We start from the raw sequence: 15074 nt of genomic DNA on the forward strand, positions 1-15074 counted from the left end.
CAACAGTGCCCAAGATTGAGAAACCCAGCTTTACCCTGGTGGCATTAGGGGGCGGGGGCAGCTGTGTGGCCCCGTGCCTCAGTTTTCCCTTCTGTAAAGTGCGTGTAATTACAGCGTCCGTCTCAGGACTGAGTGGGTAGGACAAGGTCTGATCTCAGGGCGTGGGTTTTGTGTACCTGTGTCCCCATCTCGGGAGCCCCAGTTCCTGTCCCGGCTGCTCTGCTTCCGATCCAGCTCCCCGCGCGTGTGCACCCTGGGGGGCAGCAGGTGCGGGCTCAAGTTCTTGGGCCCCTGCCACCCCACGTGGGAGGCCTGGGTGGAGCTCTGGGCTCCTGGCCTTGGCCTGGCCCAGCCCTGGCTGTTGTGGACATCTGGGGAGTGAACCAACCAATGGAAGATACCTCTGTCTGTTTGTCTGTCTCTTCCTCTCTCCCCCCGGTCACCCTGTCTTTCGAATCAATAAATATTTTTTAGAAGAGGGTCTGATGGATCAGCTGTTGTTGCGTCCTAAGAGCCATGCCCTTAGCACGCAGCCAGCAAACCGCGTGACCTTGGCATGTCAGGAGCGTGTGGCAGGTTGTTGACGTCCAGCTGCCCCTGGCACGGCCTTGGCGTGGGGGGTGCGGTGCGGGCGCAGCCTTACCCCCGCGGTCCAAGATGAGACTCGGGGACAGCGCCCCGCGGGGGCGCTCGTGGCGGGGGACCTGCTGATAGAAACACTCAGTGGCTCAGGTGAGCACAGGAGCATGGAGGGGCCAAGAGCCAAGACCTCTGCTCCCCCAGGCCCTTAGGAGGAGCCGGACCTGGGGTGCCGGACCTGCTACAGGAGCAATGCTCCCGCCTGAGCCGCGGCCCCGTGCCGGGCGCTGCGCTGGGGACACTGCAGGGACACCGTCCCGCCTGCTTTTCACCCCCCCCCCCCTTGAGCCCATTTCACAGACACAGCAGTGGAGGCCCGGAGAGGTCAAAGGATTTGACTGTCGGTGTCTGAAATGAGGGTGCTACTGGCTATGTTAGCATGGGTGGCCGTCTTGCCTCAAGCCCCAGAGATGACCTCGGATACAGAGAGACTTGGAGACCAGGCCCCAGGGCAGGTGGTGGTGGGGCGGTGCGGGCAGCGGTGGGAGAAAGCTGGTGTCTCCGGCCAGGATTCCCCCCACCCGGAATAACGCAGGCTGCCCCTCGAGGTGGAAACAATGACATAGTCAGCTCCCAATACCAAGCCCCTGACATCACGAGGGAGGGGGGGTGGCAGCGGGGGGGGGGGGGGAGGCGCCCCGCCCCGCCCCCTTGCCAGCCCCTGCGGCCAATGGGACGGCCTTGGAAGAGACCCGGGCCGCCTCCGGAGCTTCAAAAACCTGTGAGGAGCGGCGAGGGTGCAGACAGAGCCTCAGCTGCCGCCGCCCCGCTCCTCGGCATCCAGGCTGCGCCCGGCCAGAGCCCGCCCGCTGCCATGTCCTCTGCTCACTTCAACCGAGGGCCCGCCTACGGGCTGTCGGCCGAGGTCAAGAACAAGGTAGGGCTGCAGGGCCTCCCTGGCCTGGCCCACGTGCCCTGCGTTCCCCACCCCGCCCCCGCTTGTCCCATGTGATCCGGAACCTGAGAGGGGAAGGGGCAGAGGCTTGGGGTAGGGGTGGGGGCTGCCTCTCTCCTCCTTGTCAGCACCCCAGAACCCTCAGCCGTTATCAGGAGGGCACAGCGGGGGGCCCACAGTCACCCCCAAACAGAGGTGTGCGGCTCGCCATGGATCGGAGGCCTGTGTGAAGCCTGGGTGCCCCTGATGGGGTTGGAAGGGGGAGGCCTGTTGATTTTTCCACAACCCCCAAGTTGGATCAAGAAATTGGGGAGCACTGGAGAGGCCAGGCTCCCGGCGAGGCCACCTGCGGGGAGAGGGCCGCGGCTGGGGGTGGGGGGCGGAGGGCAGAGGTGAGAACACGCTGTGATGCCACCACCGTCAGCTATGGATGGGTCAGCTACGGACGGAGCCTCCGAGGATGAACAAGCAGCTAGCAGCCGAGGTCGGGCAGGTGCACTGCTGGACACAGGGCTCCCCACGGGGAAGCCGGCGTCTCCAGGGCAGAGACCCCGCATTGCCCACCCCCTGCAATCGTCCCCGTCCCCCAGAGCCCACGAGGGGAGGAGGAGCCCCAGCCCCATTTCACAGAGAGGAACACTGAGGGTCAGGGTGGCTTTTCCCCCCGGTCCCGCAGCGAGGAACCCGGGAGCTGGGATTGGGACCTAGGTCGGTGGGTCTCCTTGGGGCGGGCGGAGGGGGCGGGCGCTTAGGCTGCAGACAGATCCCAGCGCCACCCCCTCCCCCCCCCCCCAGTGCCGGCCCCAGAGCCTCGCGGAGCCGCCAGGCCATATAAGGCGGCCTCGGGAGTCCGGCCACGCTATATAAGGGCCGGTTTGCTTTATAAAGCTGGGCTGGTGGGGAGGGGGGCGGCAGGGCCGGGGCCAGGTGAGGGGGCTGCTCCCTCCCCCCGCTCCCCGCCCAGCCTGGAGAAGGGGCAGCTGGATGCCCCCTGTCCCCGGGGGGGGGGGGGGCTGGAGGCTGGACCAGAGCAGCAGGTCCTGGATAAACGGGAGGTGGCCAGATGCCGGGAGCTTGAGGCGCAGACCGGGGGGCGGGCGGGGCCCCCGCGGGAAGATGGGGACAGGGATGCAGGGGCACCGGCTGGCACCCAGGCCTGCCCCACCCTCAGGGGATGCCAGGAAGCTGGGGTTAAGGCGGGAGAGGGGGACCTACAGGGACAGAGACGCCAGAGCCCCACCCCCGGCGTGATGGAGACGGGGGAAGACTGACGCAGCTCTGGGAGAGAGCCAGCCAGACGGACGGACAGGCAGATGGATGCCCAGTGGGTCAAGAGCCAAAGGCAAGAAGATGCCCCCACCCCTCGCCCGGGACGCAGTCCCAGGGGCCAGGGTCTTGGTGGGGGCGGTGGGGGACAGTGAGAGACAGACAGCCAGAGACGTAAGACAGAGTTGTCCCCTGTCCACCGGTGGCACCAGGGCACCTCCCTCACTCCCCTCCTCCCCGTTTGTTGTGCCCCCTCTTCCCACCAGGGGGAGCGGGAAGGGGCAGGGCCAGGGGAAAGCGAAACCCCAAGTTTGGCCTGGAGGGGGAACCAGGAGGCCAGGCGCCGCCCCCTCGCCCCCCCAGCCCAGCTCCGAGGACCTGGCTCTCGGCCCCTGCCCCCTTTCGTCTCTCCTCCGGTGCCAAACCTCAGAATGCCCGGAATGGCCCCCTGGGCAGGTGCCACCCCAGCCCACCCGCCCCCCTCCCTGGGTGTGGGGGCAGAATCGCCTTAGTTGGTCAGGAAAAGAGTCGGGGCTGAGGGAGGCTTGGGTTGGACAGCCAGAGCCAAGGCCTCCACCACCACCCCCCCGCCTGCCCTGTGTCCCCCACCCCCAGCTGGCCCAGAAATATGACCACCAGCGGGAGCAGGAGCTTCGGGAGTGGATCGAGGGCGTGACGGGCCGCCGCATCGGGAACAACTTCATGGACGGCCTCAAGGACGGCATCATCCTTTGCGAGTGAGTGGGGGGCCCTTGTGGCCCAACCCCCGCCTGCCTTGTGCTGTCCCCAACCCGTCTCCACCCTCCACAAGTGGCACTGAGCCTGGAGCTGAGCCAGTCACTTTCTATCCAGTGTGAGAGTGTTCTTCGGGGAGTCAAAGGATCATTGTGCCCATTTAACAGGCCAGGCAGACTGAGGCTGGTTCAGCTGAGACACATTGCCTCGCTAGTTCAGTGGGAACAGCTGCAGACTTAGGCGCTGTGCTGCCTGGGGACCCTGCCCCCGACAGCCTCCAGAGACCCAAGAAAGAGAGGTCACAGCAAAAACGCGCGGGGTCACCAGTGGGCCCTCAGGACTTCGCGCCCCCCCTGAGCCCAGCCAGACCCGACCTGCACAGGGCAGGGTGACCACGAGGGCCAGAGCGTGTCCTTGGGAAGCTTATGGAAGGCAGGGGCTGTGCGTCTTGGTCCGTCCCTGCTCACCGGGAATGAGGACCAAGGACACACTGGTGACTCGGGCCCGGGGGGCTGTGCAGGCCTCAGACGCACAGCCCCGCCCCCAAGTCCATGCCACAAGCATCATGCGCACCTGCTGTGTGCCAGGCTCTGGTCTTGGTACCTGGGGACACTGAACACAGGAGTTTTTTTTTTTTTTTTTTAAGATTTTATTTGAAAGGAGAAGTTACAGAGAGGCAGAGAGGGAGGCAGAGAGAGAGGCAGAGAGAGAGAGAGAGAGTTCGTTCTTCCATCCGCCAGTTCACTACCAAGATGGCCACAATGGCTGGAGCTGAGCTGATCTGAAGCCAGGAGCTCCATCCGGGTCTCCCATGTGTGGGTGCAGGGGCCCAAGCACTTGGGCCATCTGCTGCTGCTTTCCCAGGCTTAGCAAAGAAGTGGATCAGAAGTGGAGCAGCCGGGATTCAAACCGGCGCCCACAGGGGATGCGGGCACTGCAGGCGGAGGTTTTACGGGTCCCTGCAAGGAGCTTTTGTGGTGTGGCGGAGGGGGTTAGGGTGTCAGTTGACTGATCAAAGTCACACACCTGCCTGAAGTGGTTCCTGCTGTGGGGAAGGTGGGCGGGAGGGCTGGGAGGAGGTGCAGGGGAGAGGCGTGGGCTGCAGGGGCATCCTGGGCACCCGGGCGCCTCAGTGGCCTTTCACAGGTTGGACGAGACCAAGAAGGGATGAGTGTGGTCAGAGGAGAGGCCCTTCGGGGCTCCCTGCTGTGTCCACACCACAAATAGGTCCCTGGGACATGGCTGCCCCCGCCAGCACACTGGGACATACTGCAATAAGCAGACTTTCTCATGGTGGCCGTAGTCTAGCGCCCTCTACAGGCCGCGGCTGGCTCCCCATGTTTCCTACGGGGGAGGGGGTGCACAGGGTAACCTGCGGTGGGGATGGGGGCCCTGAGGGCTACGAAGGCGACTGTCACCTTGAGCCCCTTCCGTGCTGGGCTGGCCCTGGGTGTGGACGCTGGGGGCCGCCGCTCACTCCCCTCCCCCGTTCCCAGGTTCATCAACAAACTGCAGCCGGGCTCCGTGAAGAAGGTGAACGAGTCGACCCAAAACTGGCACCAGGTGAGCCCCGCCTCAGCCCCTTCCGCGCCCCGGCCCCCGCCACGCCCCGCTGACCACCGCCCCCCTCGCTCCCCAGCTTGAAAACATCGGCAACTTCATCAAGGCCATTACCAAGTACGGGGTGAAGCCCCACGACATCTTCGAGGCCAACGACCTGTTTGAGAACACCAACCACACCCAGGTGCAGTCCACTCTGCTGGCCCTGGCCAGCATGGTGAGTGTCGGTGCTGGGTGGACGCCCCGCTGAGCCCAGTGTGGGTGTCGGGGAGACAGCGGGTGCTGCCCAGGGGACCGTGCAGCCTGGAGACCTCCCGGCCCCGTGCCTGCCCCTCTCACCCCAGGCCAAGACGAAAGGAAACAAGGTGAACGTAGGGGTCAAGTACGCAGAGAAGCAGGAGCGGAAGTTCGAGCCAGAGAAGCTTCGGGAAGGGCGGAACATCATTGGGCTGCAGGTACAGCCCCTGCCTCCCGGGTCCTGCTGCCGACGGAGCTCTCTGGGGGGCCGGCGTTCGGCGTGGTGGCGAAGATGCCCACTGGGGTGCCAGCATCCCTCCCCCCCCGCCGGAGGGCCTGGGTTCGAGTCCCCTGCTCTGCTCCTGACCCCAGCTTCCTGCCAGTGTGCATCCTGGGAGGCACCGGGTGACTGCCGCCCACCTGGGAAGCCCGGAGTGGGTACCTGGGTCCTGGCTTCTGCCTGTTGCAAGCATTTTTTTTTTTTTTCAAATTAATTTATTTGAAAGGCAGAGTGACATGGGAGAGGGCGAGGGCGAGGGCCTCCATCCGCTGGTTCACTCCCCCAAGATGCCCTCAAGGGCCGGGGCTGGGCCAGGCTGAAGCCGGGAGCCAGGAGCTACATCCGGGTCTCCGGCGTGGGTGGCCCAGCACCTGGGCCATCTGCTGCTGCTGCTTGCTCCCAGCGGGGAGCTGGATCAGAGGGGCAGCTGGCACCTTCACCCCGCTGCGCCACAATGCTGCCCCCATGGCAGGCATCGCGCGTGGTGGTGGCTGGGGGAGACAGGGGTGGGATGAACCAGCAGAGGGGAGATCTCTCTCTCTCTCTCTGCTTCTCAAATAAAATTTAAAGAATTAAACTCGGGGCTGGGCCCTGTGCCTTTGGGCCTCACCTCCTGGCCTCACAGATGGGCACCAACAAGTTCGCCAGCCAGCAGGGCATGACGGCCTACGGCACCCGGCGCCACCTCTACGACCCCAAGCTGGGCACGGACCAGCCCCTGGACCAGGCCACCATCAGCCTGCAGATGGGCACCAACAAGGGAGCCAGCCAGGTGGGTGGAGGGCAGCAGGGGCGCCTCCCGCCGCTCCCCGCCCCTGCGGCCTGAGCGCGCCCCGCCCTGTCCCCCCACAGGCCGGCATGACGGCCCCCGGCACCAAGCGGCAGATCTTCGAGCCGGCGCTGGGCATGGAGCACTGTGACACGCTCAACGTGAGCCTGCAAATGGGGAGCAACAAGGGCGCGTCGCAGCGCGGCATGACGGTGTACGGGCTGCCCCGCCAGGTCTACGACCCCAAGTACTGCCTGACGCCCGACTACCCCGAGCTCGAGCCCGCCCACAACCACCACCCCCACAACTACTACAACTCTGCCTAGGGGCCTCCCCCGGCCCGCGCCCCCCCCAGAGAGGCTGCCTGCTGCTCAAGGCTGGACCCAGCCGGGCCCCACCCGCCCTTCTCCCCGCATGGCGTCCTCCAAGCCCCTGGCACCTGCCTACAGGGTTAGAGTTGGGGGACAGCAGACTTGGGGGGGTGGGGGGGAGATCTGTGGGAGTGGGGGGAAGGGGGGCTGCAGGCTTCGTCGCCAAGCTGCGTGTCCCCCAAGAGCAAAGCCGTTCCAGCTGCCCCCCGGCTCCCTCACAAGTGGGTACCCCACCCCCACCCCCAGTGTCTCACCCCAGCGAAGCCCGCCCCGCCCCAGAGCCCAGGCTCGTCCTGCCCCCGCCCCCGCCCCATGCCCGCAGCAGGAGCAAACTGCACGCGCAGAGGCGCAGTGACCGGCACGAGCGGTTGTGACAGTGGCGTTTGTGACGCGAGCACTTTTTTTTTTGTTGTTGTTGTTGTTTCTATTTCACTGGAGCACAATAAATGGCTGTAAAATCACACAAGGCCTCGGGGCTGCTCTGTGCCTGGGGCGCGTGTGTCCGTGTGGCCGACACGGACCCTCACGCCCCCCCACCCCCCGACACACACAGGACACCCGCACACCTCTCTGGGGTCCTGTGGGTCCTCTTGCAGGGAGCGGCTCTGTGGCTCTGGGCAAATCTCTCCCCCTGGGCTGGGCTGGGACCACTGGTGAGATCCAGGCACTCACAATGGCCCGGGGGCCAGGCGGAAGCCTTGAGCCCTGGATTCTGGGGGCCGGGGGGATGTTGGGGGAGTGGGAGGAAGAAGAGGTGGAGGATGGAGGTGATCAGGCCGTGCTGTCTGGAAGCTGCCCAGTGTCAGGGTTCCAAGCAGAGGATGTGCAGATGGGGGGGGGGGGGGGCAGGGGTCAAGGCTGGAATGTGGGGGAGACCTGCGGAGCCGCGCAGGGCCCCCGGGGCCTGGCTGACGGGATTCCAGGCGCTCTTGGCCCGGCTGCTGTGAGCCCTTCTCCCCCAGGGCCGCTCGGGGAAGCTATGCTGAGGATTCTTGCCTGGCCCGGGGCCCTGCCTCGTGGGGAAAACAGCACCATATTAGCACTCGGCCTGTCCGACCGGGCAGCGAGGGCCCTGGAGGCTGGAGGCGTGAGCCCCCTTCCTGCCAGACTCCAGGCGCCTGCCTCCTGCCCCAGCCAGGGGATGTCACCTGGGGTCCCGGAAGGGGGGGGGTGGGCTACAGGGAGCACAGGGCAGACCCAGCAGCCTGGCCTGGTGACCAGAGCCTGGTGACAAGCACCCGGCAGGTGCAGGAGCTGGGTTTGCCCAGGCTGCTGGGGGTCAGGGCTCCTGGGACCCACGAGACCCCCTGAGGAGACGCAGCACCCCAAGGGCCCGCCATCAGCCTTGGGGACCCCGCCCCACACTCCAAAACTTCTCTGCACCCTTGCGGCTTCCTGAAGCCCCTCCCCTGCTCCCGCCTCCCTCAGCCTGGACCCCCCTCTCCTAAGATCATGGCTGAGCAGCCGCGTTCCTGGGTCTCGGCTCTGTGGCGCCACCTGCTGGACATAAGGGCCTGGGCCAGTGACCCCCACCCTCCTGTGGACCTGGAGGGGCCTTGGTGCGCTCCAGAGGGGCTCCTGGCCCAGCGGGCCGTTGGGCGCCACCTCCGCAGGCAGCCCGCCAGGAAGCCTCCCCTCACCACCTCCGTTCTGCCCACTGTTTCCCACTGTGAGCGCCTGGCCATCGGGGGCCCCTGCACCCAGCAACGCCCAGGTCCCCCGGACACTTAATGAGCAAACACGACACCGGACAGCTTCGAGCCCCGATGAACCCCACGCGCCCGAGCCCAGCCTCACAGCCCCTCCCTCCTCTCGTGCCGCGGCAGGTGCAGACCCCAAGAAGTCAGGAATCTCCATCAGCGCCTTTTTATTTAAGGGCTTGTGACTGATGGCTGTCCCCGCCCCAGCCCCTGCCTCCTCTCAAAAGCTACTGAACGGGAAACGGGGCTTCCCGGGTGGCACGGGGGAGCTGGCTCCCTGCCCCGCTGGGCCCAAAAGGGACTGGAGAATGGGAGCTGTGGAGCCCGGGCCACATGTACGGGGCGGGGGGGGGGGCGGCGGGGACAGGGGACGGACATGGGGGGGGGGAAGGAGGGAGGGAGGGGCCCAGCTCAGAGGGGCCAGGTGCTGGTGAGGCGACCGCAGAGGCTACAGAGCTCCTACCCCGGGTCTGTGGGCTTCCCCTGCCCACTGAGGAGCCAGCACCCCAGAGCCTGGAGGCGGAGAAAGGTGAGAGTCAAAGGCTCTGGGGGCCAAGTGAGGCCAGTCCGGGCCATCGGTCCCTGCAAGCCCTCAGCTCGAGCCGCACGGCAGGACAAGCCTCGCGGCCACCCATGCCCACCGTGCGCACACACACACACAGACACACACACGGAGGGTGGTAGCAGCCTGGACCCACACCCCGGACCCCTGGAATGTCTCTGGATGAGTCTGTGGCAGGCAGCCCCGCCGAGGGGGTGGGTCCTCTGTGTGGCTACTGATTGGCTGCCTCGCAGGCGTCTATCCAATCGCTGTACACGTCCACTGGTTCTGACAGATCTGAAACGCTGGGGTCAAGGGCGACCGGTGGCAGTGGCCACTGTTCCCTGCCAGGCACCTGCACTGCTGACCCCAGTGTCAGCCAGGCCCCTCCCACTGCGTGGCTCAGGGCCAGGTACCCCCTGAGCCCTCCCCGTCCCCACCAAACAGCCCGTTTTCCAAGGATACATGTGATGGGCGTCTGGAATTCTTCTAGGCACACGGTACAAGAGATGACTCCAGTGTTTCGGGCACGGTCCCTGGAAGGGGATGGGGGGCGGGGGGCTGGTGAGTGAAGGAGCCCTGCACCTGTGGTGGTGACCCCGGACCCCCGACCCCAGCCAGGGAGGCACGGGGCAGCATGGAGGGGGCGTGGGGAGGCCTGGGTGCCCCGGCCCCACTTACATTTTCACGTCACAGGACTTCTCGTGGTTACAGAACGGGCAGGTGAACTGGGTCTCCAGGGTGCCCGTCATCTTCTTCTTAGGGGGCGGCTTCCGCTTGGACTTCCGGCGTCCCATGTCCACGGGTGGGTGAGACTGTGGGGGTGGGGGAGGGTGGACGTGAAGGGGGCTTGCAGCACCCGGGAGCCCACCAGCTACGGGATCCAGGAAGCAGGCCGGGAAGAGGGCCTGGCAGGGCCCCAGGGTGGCGGAAGGGCTGTGGGGGGGGGGTCCTGGCTCTAACCCCGCTCCTGCACTGACCTGTGACCCCGCCTAGTCTGTAAGATACAGAGGCTGTGTATCTCTTGCGGGACTCCCAGGAGGAAGACACAGACACTGCGCTGGGCTCTGGTTCCGTCCCCCCAGGGGTCACGTGCTGGTGCCCAGCCTGGGGGGGCGGGGGGGCCAGGGTAGCGGTGCAGTGGGAGTTTAAGCTACTGGCATCCCATCCCAGAGCGCTGCTTCCAGTCCCGGCTGCTTCCGCTTCCGATCCAGCTCCCTGTCCATGCGCCTGGGCAAGCAGCGGAAGATGGCCCAAGTGCTTGGTCCCCCGCCACCCACGTGGGAGACCCGGATGGAGCTCCTGGCTTCAGCCTGGCCAAACCCCGGCTGCTGTGGCCTTTAGGGCAGTGGACCAGCCATTCAAAGATCCTTTCCTCTGTCACTCTGCCATTCAAATAAATGAAATAGATATTCCCCAAGAAGGGGTGTGTGTGTGGAGGGGCAGGCACAAGCCACAGAGGAACGCTTGGTTTTAGTCCTGGCTCCTCCACTCCTGATCCAGCCTCCTGCTAATGCACACCCTGGGAGGCAGGGGAAGACGGCCCAACTACTTGGGTCCCTTCCGCCCATGTCGGGGACCCGGATGGAGCTCCAGGCTCCTACACTCAGCCTGGCCCAGCTCTGGCTGTTGTGGGCATTTGGGGAGCGAACCAGCAGATGGAAGACCTGTGTGTCTCTCTTTCAAATCAGAATGAAAATAATGCAAAAAAAAAAAAAAAAATGGCAGGTGGCACCTTTAAGAGGCAGGCCTAGTGGGAGGTTCCTGGGTCACTGGGGGCTTTGCCCCATAGGAAGGGAGTGCCAGCCTCTGGAGTGAGTTCTGGAAGTCCCGCCCAGTCTCTCACTGAGCTAAGTAAATCTCTAAAAGGAGCCTGTCTCCGGCCAGGCCGAGGCCAGGCACCAGGAACACCACCCAGGTCTCCCACGTGGGTGGCAGGGGCCACAGCACTTGGGTTATTGTCTGCTGTTTACCCACGCCCCTTAGCAGGAAGCTGGATCAGAAGCGGAGCCGCCGAGCCACATCAGCCCCCTCCCCATTTTGTTAACGGCTCCGAAAAGCTGGACAGTGACACAGGAGGGCCAGCCGGGGCCCAAGCACGAAGCCTCTGATGGTGGCCGCTCCTCTCGTGGGACACCCAGGTCCCGCCAAACAAGGATGGTGCTCGGGGGATGGGCCGCCTCCACGTGGGAGCCAAACATCACGTGCGAGAGTGGCGGGGACAGGCAGGGGGCTTCTGAGTGCTCAGAGGGACCCCAGAGGCCACAGCGGGGCAGAGGGAGGGAAGGGCTGAGGGCGGTTACAGGACCCAGGAGCCGGACGGAGGTAGAGTCAGAGTGGGGCAGGGCGGGGGACTGGGGTGCAGAGAGGGTGATAGGAGCAGGGTGGGGCCGATGCCCAAGACTGTCGGGGGAGGGAGAAAGGGTGACGTCATTCTCTGGAGGAGATGGTGGGCTCGCCTGGCAGAGGGGCGGAAGCAGCAACTATGGAGCATTTCCCAGCTCGGACCCTCCCTCGGGGCCTCCTGTGCCACCAGGGACTTCCGGGGCCCAGGACCGCTAGGGTCGGCGGCCTCCAAGGGCCTCCCAGGAGACAGGGCACAGCTGCCACGCGACGCCTGCGGCTGCCAGCCAAGGGCACATCCCACTCAGTCTGCCTACAGAACAACCCCAGCCGCACCTACTCCCCGCCCCTCTCTCACCAGGCAAGTGCAGGCGCCTCAGACGGGCGGGCGTGTGGCACAGCCATCGAGACCGGACTTCACCGCAAGCCCAGCTCCCTGTGCATGCGCACCTGGGAGGCAGCAGGTGACGGCTCCAGTGCTTGGACCCCGGCCACCCACGTGGGAGACCCAGATCGATTTTTGTTTTTAAGGAGATTTATGTATTTACTTGAAGGGCAGTTATAGAGGCAGAAAGTGGTATCTTCCATCTGCTGGTTCACTCCCCAAATGGCCACAATGGCCAAGGCTGGGCCAGACCAAAGCCAGAGCCAGAACTCCAACCGGGTCTCCCCTGCGGGTGCAGGGGCCCAAGGACTCGGCCCATCCTCCACTGCTCTCCCAGGTGCATTAGCAGGGAGCTGGATCAGAAGCGGAGCAGCCGGGACTCGAACTGGAGTTGCCAGCAGTGGCTTTACCAGTGAGGCCACAATGCTACTTGACCCTCCCCAGCTATTCAAATAAAAAAAGGAAAAGAAAAAAAAAAAAAAACACAGAAAATTTCATGGAAAAATGAAACTAAAATTTTATTTTGAGGTAGCATCTTTGGAAACCAATGCAGTTTTGTTCATAATATGTATTTTCCATGAAGTTTTAAAAGACCCTCTCCTGGGCAACGATGTAAGGAAATTTTTGCACCAAAATAAGCTCACCTTTCACAATTTCATTTTATTCATTTATTTGCAAGGCAGAGTTACAGAGAGAGAGAGAGACAGAGAACTTCGATCCGCTGCGTCACTCACCAAACAGCTCCAACAGCCAGGGCCGGGCCGGGCCAGAGCCAGGACCCAGGAGCTCCATCCAGGTCTCCCACGGGGGTGGCGGGGGCCCAAGCACTGGAGGCCACCTGCCTCCCTCCAAGCACATTAGCAGGGCGCCGGATCCAAAGTGCAGCAGCCGGGACTCCACCAGCACTGGGATGCCGGAGCCCCCAGTGGTGTCTTAACCCCTGTGCCGCAGCGCCCGCACCAGTCAACTCCTCTTTAACTCCATTTCCCACAAGAACACAAAAGGTGGCTCTGCCTTGGACCCGTCTCCTTTTCCATCGGCAACATCCAACCTCCCAGCTGCCCCATGTCACTTACAGGGCCTGGGCCAGGCCGAAGCCAGGAGCCAGCAACTCTATCCTGGCCTCCTGGGCGGGAGGCAGGGGCCCCAGGCACCAGGGCCATCAGCAGGGAGCCGGATCGGAGGGAGAGCCAGCGGGGACTGGAGCCGGTGCCCGGATACGGGATGCCGGCATCTTAAGCACCAGCTCCACTCTCTGCACCACAACGCCCGCCCCTCTGAAGGCATTCTCCAACGCACGGCGGCCTCCCTCGGTCCCTGGTCCCCCAGCGAAGAGACAGGGGGCTCCGCCACTGCCCACCTCCACAGGCAGGCCCCTCTCCAAGGGGCACTGGGCACACGGGACCCTTCCACCCTCCCCGTGTGGCTCTCAGGACCCCACAGCGCCCGCCCCCTGCCCCGGTGACAGCCATACCCACCACTCCACCGTAAACGGTCCACACCTAGCTCCCAGCGCCTCAGCCCAACCTCTAAGTCCGCCCCATCTCAGCTGACAGCAACTCCCACCTTCCCGGGAGCCCAGGTCAAAAACCATATTTTCATTCTCGATTCCTTTGTCTCCTGCCCCACATCGGATCCCGCCTCTGCCCCTCCAAAATACGCCCAGGACCTTGTCACCCCCTCCAGGCCGGCGCCGTGGTCTAGGTCAGGGCCGCTCAAGCCTCCTCCCTGGTCTCCCAGCAGCTCCGCCCCGCCCGCCCCCCTCCAAGTACAAACCCCACAACTCCATTAACTTGCTCAAAGCACACCTGCTACACTACGATCAACAAGGCACAGCCACCCGCGGCGCCAGCCCCCACAGGTGCTGCTCCACTCCTGTGTCCCGGCTGCTCCACTCCTGACCCAGCCGCCAGTTAAACGTGCCTGGGAGGCGATGCGTGACTGCCCAAGTCCTTGGGCCCAGGCCTGCCACCCACGTGGGAGCCCCGGATGGAGTTCCCGGCTCCGACCTGGCCCAGCCCTGGCTGTTGTGGGCATTTGAGGGGTGAAGACAGACAGGTGTGCCTGCAGCTCAGGAAGTAACAGAGGGGACACCAGCGCCGTCCCGTGGGGGCACAGACCGCTGAAACAAGCAAAGGGCAGCCTGCTCTGCAACCCACGTCCCACCTCCAAGGCCAGCGCCGCTTCGCCCTGGGAAGCACCTGCTACAGGCTCCCCCCCCCCCCACGTCTCCAAGCTCCGCTCCGGGCGGCCACCTTGTATCCACTGTGAATCCCCAGCGCGCGATGCGCCAAGCGCTTAGCTACTTGTTGAACGCACAGACAAGGTTTCTGAGTCCACGGAACCCCGACCCCCCCCCGCAAAACCAAAAGGTCTGGCTTGGCACAAAGGCGGCAGAGGCCTCGGCCCGGCACCCCTGGCGACCCCAGCCCATCAAGGGGTCACCCCTCCACCCCGCCGGGAAGCAAGGGGCGGCGGCGGGGAAGGCGCACCGGCCCCCTCCAGGCTCACCGAGGCTGCCCGCACGAGTCAGGCCCTAGAGCTGCCGCGCCTACGGGCTGGGGTCCCCGGCGAGGGCAAAGCCCCAGGTCATCGGCCGCCCTGCAAGCCCAGGGCCTCCAGCACCCGCCCCCGGGCCCCGCGAGCACCCACAACAGAGCAGCGCCCGGTCCCGCTCAGCCCCAACGCCCGCCCGCGCCAACGGTCACCTGCACTCGCTCTCTCGGGTGCCGAGGCCCGGTTTCCCCGCGAGACACTGACTTCCGGCTCCCGGCGGAAGCGGAAAGCATCCTCTTCCTCTTAGGTCCCGCCCACGCCTGGTTAGGACCGCCCCCTCGACCATGCCCCGCCTCCTCCAACGGCTCCCTAGTGCGCGTGCGTGCTCCGATTCCGAGGGCGCCCGTGGAGGCGCAGTGCGCCTGCGCGGCGAGCAGGGCGCTGAGCAAGTGCAGCCAGAGGAGCGGGCTATGTTTCTGGTCACGTCGGGCAGAGAGGGCGAGAAAGAGGTCTTCCGTCTGCTGGTTCACTCCCTAAAGGCCTGCGAGGGCTAGGTGCGGGCCGGGCTGAAGCCAGGAGCCGGGAACACCATCCAGCCCCAAGGACTTGGGCCATCCTCCCCTGCTTTCCCAGGCCATAGCAGAGAGCTGGATCGAAAGTGGAGCAGCCGGGACTTGAACCGGCGCCCATATGGATGCTGGCGTTTCAAGCCAGGGCTTTAACCCACTGCGCCACAGCGCCGCCCCCGTGGCTAGTGTTTTAAGCTCACTCTAACTGTAAGTGGGTGAGAGAATGCGGTGACCCGGGCTAGGGTAGCAGTAACAGGCGTGGGCAGATGTTTCCACACCTGGCCGTCT

General features: G+C 64.9%; 2 protein-coding genes across 3 annotated transcripts; one reads left to right on the plus strand and one right to left on the minus strand.

Annotated features, from left to right (window-relative positions):
- Positions 1 to 1370: 1370 nt before the first annotated feature.
- Positions 1371 to 6853, plus strand: CNN1 (calponin 1). Of its 2 annotated transcripts, none has more exons than XM_062178134.1 (7): positions 1371 to 1516; positions 3416 to 3537; positions 5032 to 5098; positions 5175 to 5312; positions 5440 to 5550; positions 6238 to 6384; positions 6465 to 6853. In XM_062178134.1, exons 1-7 carry the CDS (start codon positions 1454 to 1456, stop codon positions 6705 to 6707), a joined length of 891 nt encoding a protein of 296 aa, XP_062034118.1. In that variant the 5' UTR covers positions 1371 to 1453; the 3' UTR covers positions 6708 to 6853. The 2 variants fall into 2 exon arrangements, with proteins under 2 accessions (XP_062034118.1, XP_062034119.1); XM_062178135.1 differs by lacking the exon at positions 1371 to 1516 and adding an exon at positions 2739 to 2876.
- Positions 6854 to 8819: 1966 nt separating this feature from the next.
- On the minus strand, positions 8820 to 14506 carry ELOF1 (elongation factor 1). The gene is made up of 4 exons (XM_062178136.1): positions 14430 to 14506; positions 9675 to 9808; positions 9459 to 9529; positions 8820 to 9290 (listed from the first exon to the last, which is right to left on the minus strand). The coding sequence occupies exons 2-4, from the start codon at positions 9788 to 9790 to the stop codon at positions 9226 to 9228; spliced, it is 252 nt and encodes an 83-aa protein (XP_062034120.1). The 5' UTR covers positions 9791 to 9808; positions 14430 to 14506; the 3' UTR covers positions 8820 to 9225.
- Between the last annotated feature and the right edge of the window lie 568 nt (positions 14507 to 15074).

The sequence above is a fragment of the Lepus europaeus genome, chromosome 20 (assembly GCF_033115175.1).
Source record: "Lepus europaeus isolate LE1 chromosome 20, mLepTim1.pri, whole genome shotgun sequence".
NCBI classification, from domain to species: domain Eukaryota; kingdom Metazoa; phylum Chordata; class Mammalia; order Lagomorpha; family Leporidae; genus Lepus; species Lepus europaeus.